The following is an 8,801-nucleotide window of genomic DNA, read 5'->3' on the forward strand; positions in this document are numbered from 1 at the left end:
TATTTAAACTCATGCATAATCTTTCCCCCTTGTTGTATACTACGGGATCTCACGAGATGTTATAACCTGAAATCTAAAAACGTAACAACTGTTAGATGTTCCGCCAGTTAAAACTTTTACATGGATTAAAACCAGAGGGCGGGTTTTCTCCGCTGTTGCACCTAATGAATGGAATAAACTCCCAGCAGAAGTCAGACCGTTACAGGATTTTACAATTGTTAGAAAGGTGTTGAAAGCAGTATTTTTGGCTGAAGTGTGCTGTTTTCTTTTAAAATCGTTGTAATAACATAATATATGTTTGTAATGTTTTATATTGTTTGTATATGTTTGATTTAGTTGTTTTATGATTGTTGTGTACTCAGTGCTGAACATTTTATGGAGGTTGCGGAGTAAAAGTATTTTAAATAAATAAATAAATACATTTTGTATTTACTGTTGTGTCGAACTAGAAATATGAACTAAATTTATATACTAGCTAGTTTGATATCCTAGAATATGTGTAACTATGAACTAGAATATATACTTGCTAAGGTGCGGAATGAGAGGTGGAATGTGGACACAGGAAGACCATGTATACGAATGCTGTTACTGTAAACCACTGGGATCTTTTGGAACGACGGTGTATAAAACGTCTAAATAAATAAATACGTAAATACCTTTCTCAAGGTAATCAAGATGGTTTACTGGATCCCTGTGGCAATCTTAACCAGAAAACCGAAAAATATGAAAACAAAGGTTAACTAAAGGCAGAGCTAGTTTAACCTGTGGAGCTGAGTTCACATGGGAGTTCACACGGGAGAAGGATCGGGGGTATTTGGCAAATCAGAAAAACACGAGGGATGCAGAAAAACAAAATGACAGGAACAGTTACAAAAAATGCAATTAGTCATTAAAGCCTGGGGGAGGGAATGATGACTTTTGCCCTAATCTGAGGAAATCTCTCTTCACGGATGCGTGGAGAGGCCCTGCCAGTGGTGGAGACGACGAGAGGATCTGCATTCAGGAAAGTCTGGGAGAAGCACAGGGGATCTCTGAGCCAGGAGGACTAGAGAAAGCCATCGCTGTCCCCGGGAGCGAGTAACAGGATTTAGATCTGCTTTATGGGATCTGCCGGGTACTGGCCAATGTCGGAGACAGGACGCCGGGCTCCATGGACCTTCCCTTTGACCCAACGTGGCATTCCTTATGTTCTTGTGAGGGTAGGGATGATAGCACTGGCCAGTTGGTGTGTACAAGTGGAGTAGATAGGCTGTAGGATCTCCTTCTGCTGCTATGTTCTCCGTTTCTGTGTTTATGTTATGTTCCTTAGCAGCTGAAGGTCGGCCCAGGACAGCTCTCTGACTCCTGCAGGCAATGCCTAACTCCACCACCAGATGGTGATGTTGCTCCATGGTTGCGAAGCTAACAGAAAACCTTCTCTGTCCACCTCTACTCCAGTAACAGAAAGAAGTTTGGGGGCTTGAGAGGAGAGCTGAGATTTCTGTCTTTGAGGTTAGGTCCAGCAAGATTTCTCTTTTGTCCCTGTAATGAAGGCTGTGCATGCCAGCTGGCCAGCTGGACTGAGCGAAGAGAGTGGCCCTGTGCATTGACTCCCTGATGAGAGATGGATAGGGTAGCCAGGTACACCAAACAGGCTGATCCAGGCCTGGTTTTGCTCCGTTGCATGCAGGGAATTGTAGTTCTCTTTCTCCCACTGATTCCCCCCTCCCCCCCCCCCGCACCACCACCACCAAATAAAATCAGAACTACAACTCCCGGCATGCAATGGGGCAAAACCAGGGCCTGGATCAGTCTGTTTGATTAACCAGGGAGCGGTGTGTGTGTGTGCGGTGCTAGGGCCTAGTGACGGATGTCGCAGTTAACCTTTCCTGGAAACTACCAGGGAGTAGAGTAAGTGAGGTCTGCCGGCCTCTCCTCCCTCAGACGAGGCCGCAGTCAGGTCTTCAGCTGCCTCCAGCCATCTCTTGCTCTTGCCAGCAGGTGTTGACGGGGTGGAGGGGGGGGGGGCGGAGTGGAGCTAAAATTACCCCTCCTGGCAGGCCTGCACCTGTGGACAGCACCGTGGCATAGAGAGATGACGCTGCGGTCTCATGCCCCGCAGGAAGGGGCTGGGGGGGGGGGGGAGGAGGAGGGGGATGGCCCACCAGCAGGTAATTATTTCCCCCTGGGAGAGGGGAACCCCCGGAGAGCCGTGCGGGAGGGATGCCAGAAGGAACGCGTGCAACCAGTAACCCCGAGCAGGTGCGAACTGGGAATCAAGGAGAAGAGACGCACACCCGGAGATCTGAAAACATCCCACCAACACAAGCGCCCGGAGTGTGACCCGGGCAGGCTCTCCTTGGCTATAATTAACTCCACTCTTCGGCCAGGAGCCAGGGACGTTCCGGAGGACAGAGCGAGGTCTCCTCTGCAAGGACACAGCTCAGCCAGGGGAAGAAGGGAGCTGCGGACACACTTCCAGGGATGCAGACCCACGCACACCACGGCCCCAGTGCATGGGAGGCGGCGTTCAGAGCTCTCTGAGGCGCGCTCTATGTCCAGGTGGGCTCAAAGGAGGACAGTGACAGGTGGGAAAAGAGCAAGACCAGAGAAAGAGAGGCCTTGCCATCTCCTTCGTGCTCCATGTCTTCTTTCTCCCTGGTGGCAGAAGGATACAGAGCCTGTCACCTCTAGGACTGGAGGGATCAGGGGATGGGAGCAGGGATACAGAGCCTGTCACCTCTAGGACTGGAGGGAGCAGGGGATGGGAGCAGGGATACAGAGCCTGTCACCTCTAGGACTGGAGGGATCAGGGGATGGGTGCAGGGATACAGAGCCTGTCACCTCTAGGACTGGAGGGGTCAGAGGATGGGGGCAGGGATACAGAGCCTGTCACCTCTAGGACTGGAGGGAGCAGGGGATGGGAGCAGGGATACAGAGCCTGTCACCTCTAGAACTGGAGGGATCAGGGGATGGGAGCAGGGATACAGAGCCTGTCACCTCTAGGGCTGGAGGAATCAGGGAATGGGTGCAGGGATACAGAGCCTGTCACCTCTAGGACTGGAGGGATCAGGGGATGGGTGCAGGGATACAGAGCCTGTCACCTCTAGGACTGGAGGGATCAGTGGATGGGAGCAGGGATACAGAGCCTGTCACCTCTAGGACTGGAGGGATCAGGGGATGGGAGCAGGGATACAGAGCCTGTCACCTCTAGAACTGGAGGGATCAGGGGATGGGTGCAGGGATACAGAGCCTGTCACCTCTAGGACTGGAGGGATCAGGGGATGGGAGCAGGGATACAGAGCCTGTCACCTCTAGGACTGGAGGGATCAGGGGATAGGAGCAGGGATACAGAGCCTGTCACCTCTAGGACTGGAGGGATCAGGGGATGGGGGCAGGGATACAAAGCCTGTCACCTCTAGGACTGGAGGGCTCAGGGGATAGGAGCAGGGATACAGATCCTGTCACCTCTAGGACTGGAGGGATCAGGGGATGGGAGCAGGGATACAGAGCCTGTCACTTCTAGGCCTGGAGGGCTCAGGGGATGGGTGCAGGGATACAGAGCCTGTCCCCTCTAGGACTGGAGGGATCAGGGGATGGGAGCAGGGATACAGAGCCTGTCACCTCTAGGACTGGAGGGATCAGGGGATGGGAGCAGGGATACAGAGCCTGTCACCTCTAGGACTGGAGGGATCAGGGGATGGGGCAGGGATACAGAGCCTGTCACCTCTAGGACTGGAGGGATCAGGGAAGGGGAGCAGGGATACAGAGCCTGTCACCTCTAGGACTGGAGGGATCAGGGGATGGGAGCAGGGATACAGAGCCTGTCACCTCTAGGACTGGAGGGATCAGGGGATGGGAGCAGGGATACAGAGCCTGTCATCTCTAGGACTGGAGGGATCAGGGGATGGGAGCAGGGATACAGAGCCTGTCATCTGGAGGGCTCAGGGGATGGGCACAGGGATACAGAGCCTGTCACCTCTAGGACTGGAGGGATCAGGGGATGGGAGCAGGGATACAGAGCCTGTCACCTCTAGGACTGGAGGGATCAGGGGATGGGTGCAGGGATACAGAGCCTGTCACCTCTAGGACTGCATGAATCTAAAATCTGGCACTTGTTTTCAGGGGAACAGCTTTGTTTCCACATTTGTTGTCTGTTAGTTTGAAAAGGATCCTGCAGTCGTGTGCTAATACCTAAGTACCATGAACACTTTATATCTTCCAGCTGTTCCCAAGAGCTCTGAGCCACTCCTGGAAGGATGTCTTGTATGGAACCTCCTTACACTGAATCCGGAGTTTTCTCTAGTGAAGGAGATGCTGCACCCAAGAGGAAACCCACCGGGACCCCTGATCAGGAGAAGGAGTCCTCTCCAGAGCACAAGTTGCTCCTGAACACGGACTACGTGGAGAGCTTCTTCTCCTCCCTGTGCCAGCTGAGGGAGCAGTGTCTCCTGCTGGATCTGTGCGTGGCACTAGAAGGGAGGCTCTACCAGGCTCACAGCCTCCCCCTGGCCGCCATTAGCACCTTCTTTACCAAGATCCTGGAGCAGGGGCAGCTTGGTGTGGTGGATCTGGAGGGGAAGGTCACATGCAGTGGCTGGGAATGCATCCTGGACTTTGCCTACGAGGGTCAGTTTGAGGTCAGGACAGAGACGGCAGAAGAGGTCCTCCGGGCAGCAGAAGCCCTGGGGGCCTGTAGAGTGGCTGCTCTCTGCAAACGCTGCCTCGAGCCCACACCCAAGGAATACCACAAGGAGGAGGTGGTGGTGTCGGAGGAGAGGCTCCAGAACCTGAAGGGCATCCAGGAGCTCTACAGACGTGGGGTGGGATGGGACGTGGAACTGCAGGCGGCTGGGGCATTCTTCAAAGGTAGGTAGGGTGGGGATCCCTGATTTAGGGGCTGGAAATGCTGGAGGAGGCTGGGTGGGGTTGTGGTAGGTCTCTCTCCTCCCAGTAGTATTCAGGCTATTTCACCAGAGTTACAATCTGTCATCTAATGTTCTCCAGCTGAGCTGTCTCGATCCAAAGTGGAAGTTTGCTGCACACCCAACTCACTGCACAATAACTTCGTCCTCCTCTACGGACATCAAGGTTCGCCATTGGCACGTCAGTGCCTGCAAAGCCCGTGCCTCCACCCCCCAGCCCCGTATACTGCTAATCCCATTGGAAGGCACCAAAAGCCGTAGCCAGATTTCCCACCCCAGAGGTGGCTGCATAGCACACTAAATCGTAATGTGCAGTGAGATCTCGCAGTAATGCATCAGTATTATGATTAAGGTCGCACCTGAACCTGATCAGAGCAGGTTCTTTAAACCCTCTCGTTAACTCTTGACCTCTGTCTTCGTTATAGTGCATCGGGTGGCTCTGGCCGCAGGCAGCGATTTCTTCCGTGGGATGTTCACCAGCGGCATGAAGGAGGCCCACCAGGACACGGTCTCCCTCAGCACCTTCTCCTCCGTGGACTTGCCCCTGTTCACCCCTTTCATCTACTCGGGTTCCCTTCTCCTTGGCTGGGACAACGTTTTTGAGGTCACCCAGGCGGCCCTGCCGTACCAGCTTGCTGGCATCCTGCAGCTCTGCTACCAGTTCTTCCGGGAGGAGATGAGTCCGGAACATTGTTTGGATGTCCTGGCGCTGGCCGAAGCCTACAGCCTGCCCGAGCTAAGGCGGGAGGCCGAGGACTTTATCCTCCGGAACATCAAGGAGGTGGTCCAGGTGCCCAAGTTCCAGGACCTCGGGGCGGACCAGTTGGTGGCCCTCCTGAGCCATGATGCCCTCTACACCACTATGGAGATGGAGGTTTTCCAAGCTGTCCTCCGCTGGGTTGACGAGGACAGGGAGACACGGCTGCCCCAAGCCGCCAGAGTCATGAAGTGCGTCCGCTTCCCCCTCATGACCAACCGAGAACTTCGGCAGGTCATCGCTGCGGACCTCATGGCACCTTCTGAGAAGTGTTACAAGGTTCTTGAGGCCTCCCTGTTGAGCGTGCCTAAGGGCCCATCTGTCCTTAGCCAACTTCCCTGCAGAGTCCGCACACCAGGCCAGGCGTTGGTCATTGTGGGAGGAGATAGCCTTACCAGGAACTTCTCCAGCCGTGTGCCTAGCAGGGATGTGTGGTTTACCCACCGGTTCATTAGTGGCATCGGCCTGGTCAAGCACATAGAGTGGAGGGCTCTGAGCAGCCTCCCGGATGTGCCACGTTTCCGTCATGCAGTGGCCGTACTTGACAATGTGCTCTATGTCTTTGGTGGGAACCATTTCTATGGGAAGGAGGATGTACTGAAGAGTGTGGTGAGGTGAGGAGAGGCTTGTTGGGGGAGGGACAAGACTGGCTGATGTCACCTTCTGGGGTTTGTATGCTTACACATCTCCATGGTACAGAGCCAAATGTTTTGCCTTCCCCACCTCTCTTGAGGTCCAGGGGTTCAAGCATTTATGTAGAAAATTATGGAATTTTGCAGAATAGATCCTAAACTGAAGTTCAGAATATGCCTATTCCCTCTATGTCAAGTCTAGTCTCCTTCAGAGGCCTACTTCCTTAGACAGACCTACTCTACCTTACACAGGTCTATGTAGTCTTAGACAGGCCTAGTCTCCCTTTCACTGGCTCACCCTACCTTAGATAGACCTAGTTTACCTTACACAGGCCTACATTACCTTAGATAGGCATACATTACTTTAGACAGGCTTATGCTACCTTAGGCAGGCCTAGTCTATTTACACATGCCCAACCTACCTTAGAGGGGCATAGTCTCCCTTTCAAAAGCCCAACAACCTACCTTAGATAGACCTAGTCTCCCTTTCACAGGCCTACACTACCTTAGACAGGGTTAGACTACCTTTCACAGGCCCAACCTACCTTAGACAGGCCTAGTCTACTTTACACATGCCCAGCCTACTTTAGGCAGGCCTAGTCTATCTTACACAGGCCCAACCTACTTTAGATAGATCTAGTCTACCTTACACAGGCCTACACTACCTTAGACAGGCTTATGCTACCTTAGGCAGGCCTAGTCTACCTTACATAGGTCTACACTACCATACACAGGTCTAGTCTACTTTATCCAGGCTTATGCTATCTTAAAGAGGCTTACACCATTTTAGAGTTGCCCAGTCTCTTGCATCCAGTTTTACAGCCTTTTACCGTACCTACACATAAGTTATAGAGATCAAACTGAAGCTTCAGTTCTGTTTTTAAGTTCTCTGTAAAAATAATAATAATAATAGAAATAAGTTTTGGAATTCATAAACCTCCCCATGTACCAGAATCCAGAAGTTATTTATTCTCAAGGTATTTGGAAGTCAAACCGTTAACAACGATTCAGATTTTAAATTAATTAGATAGAACAACTTTTAGAGATTGGATACATTGTATCCCTCGTTTTTGTTTTTGGAACTTTTTATGCATTTTTGGAAGTAAAATATTAGAAAAATCTGATCCATGTGGTTACAGCATCCCCCACCCCACACATTGTAAGTGTGAACGCAAGGCGGGGGAGGGGGGGGGGAGTTCAGGGACTTGCTGTTCAGGGATCTCCCTTGTTTCCCCTTCCCCTCCCTAAGTCCCTGCTCCCTCCTCCCCTCCTTCCTCTGCACTCTGACGGCTTCCATCTCTCCTCTCCCCCCCCCCCCACCCCCCCCCCCCCACCCCCCCCCCACGCAGGTACGACCCCCTGCGGGGCACCTGGGAGAAGCTGGCAGATATGCAGGAGAGACACAACTACTTCCAGGCCGTGTGCTTGCGGGGGCTGATCTATGTCCTGGGGGGAAACGCGGACAACAGCAACACACCAGTGCCTGGACATCGTGGAGTGCTACGACCCTGCAAAGAACACCTGGAGGTGAGAGAGGGGCTGGGGAGAGAGTGCAAGGAACCGAAGGGACTGCGCTTGAGGGACTGAGTGCTCCTTCTTCTCTTCTCTCTTTAGATTCGTGCACCCCTTGCCCGTCCCCCTCTGCGGGCACGCCGTGGCCATCTGGAGTGGTGGGATCTACGTCTCCGGAGGGCTGCACGGGGATATACCATGTTCTCCGGGATTTCTTCTATTACGATCCGGTGGCTGGCTCCACGGCACTCGCTCCCATGACTCACGTCCGGGGGGGGCCACGTGATGGAGGCCCTGGGGGGACCGCTGTATGTGGCCGGGGGCCTTGGCCATGGGGAGCGAGGTTATATGGACCAGAACGCCTGTGAAGTGTACAGTCCCACCGAGGACTCGTGGACTGATATTGTACCCCTCAGCCACGCCCATGTGGTGGCCACCTCTGTCGCCTTTCAGGGGGAGCTGTACGTGCTCGGGGGCTACTCCTACGACACCTACAAGGACACCCACCTGTGCACTGCTACAACCCCAAGACTGACCGCTGGGTTAATCTGGGCACCATGCCCAAGGCGTACACCGACACCAAGGCCTGCGTGCTTTCTGTGCCTGCACACCTGAGAGAGGGGACACCTGAGGTGTAAGAGGAGCCTCACTACAGCTCTGCCAGTGCACCTCCCTCCTGCCCTACTGCCCCACAGCACCCCCTGCTATTCCAGTGCTGAGACCCTCACACACAGCTCTGCCAATGCACCTCACTCCTGCTCTGCAGTGCCCCCTGCTATTCCAGTACTGAGACCCTCACACACAGCTCTGTGGATGCACCTCACTCCTGCCCTGCAGCACCCCCTGCTATTCCAGTACTGAGACCCTCACACACAGCTCTGCCAATGCACCTCACTCCTGCCCTGCAGCACCCTGTTATTCCAGTACTGAGACCCTCACACACAGCTCTGCCAATGCACCTCACTCCTGCCCTGCAGCACCCCCTGCTATTCCAGT

General features: G+C 53.5%; 1 protein-coding gene across 2 annotated transcripts; it reads left to right on the plus strand.

Moving 5' to 3' along the window:
- Positions 1–2,169: 2,169 nt before the first annotated feature.
- Positions 2,170–8,576, plus strand: LOC115082108 (kelch-like protein 33). Of its 2 annotated transcripts, none has more exons than XM_029586373.1 (5): positions 2,170–2,567; positions 4,205–4,848; positions 5,330–6,275; positions 7,643–7,820; positions 7,908–8,576. In XM_029586373.1, the coding sequence occupies exons 2-5, from the start codon at positions 4,239–4,241 to the stop codon at positions 8,064–8,066; spliced, it is 1,893 nt and encodes a 630-aa protein (XP_029442233.1). In that variant the 5' UTR covers positions 2,170–2,567; positions 4,205–4,238; the 3' UTR covers positions 8,067–8,576. The 2 variants fall into 2 exon arrangements, with proteins under 2 accessions (XP_029442233.1, XP_029442232.1); XM_029586372.1 differs by having other exon boundaries at positions 2,170–2,541.
- Positions 8,577–8,801: the final 225 nt, after the last annotated feature.

Source organism: Rhinatrema bivittatum, unplaced genomic scaffold, assembly GCF_901001135.1.
Source record: "Rhinatrema bivittatum unplaced genomic scaffold, aRhiBiv1.1, whole genome shotgun sequence".
NCBI classification, from domain to species: Eukaryota; Metazoa; Chordata; class Amphibia; order Gymnophiona; family Rhinatrematidae; genus Rhinatrema; species Rhinatrema bivittatum.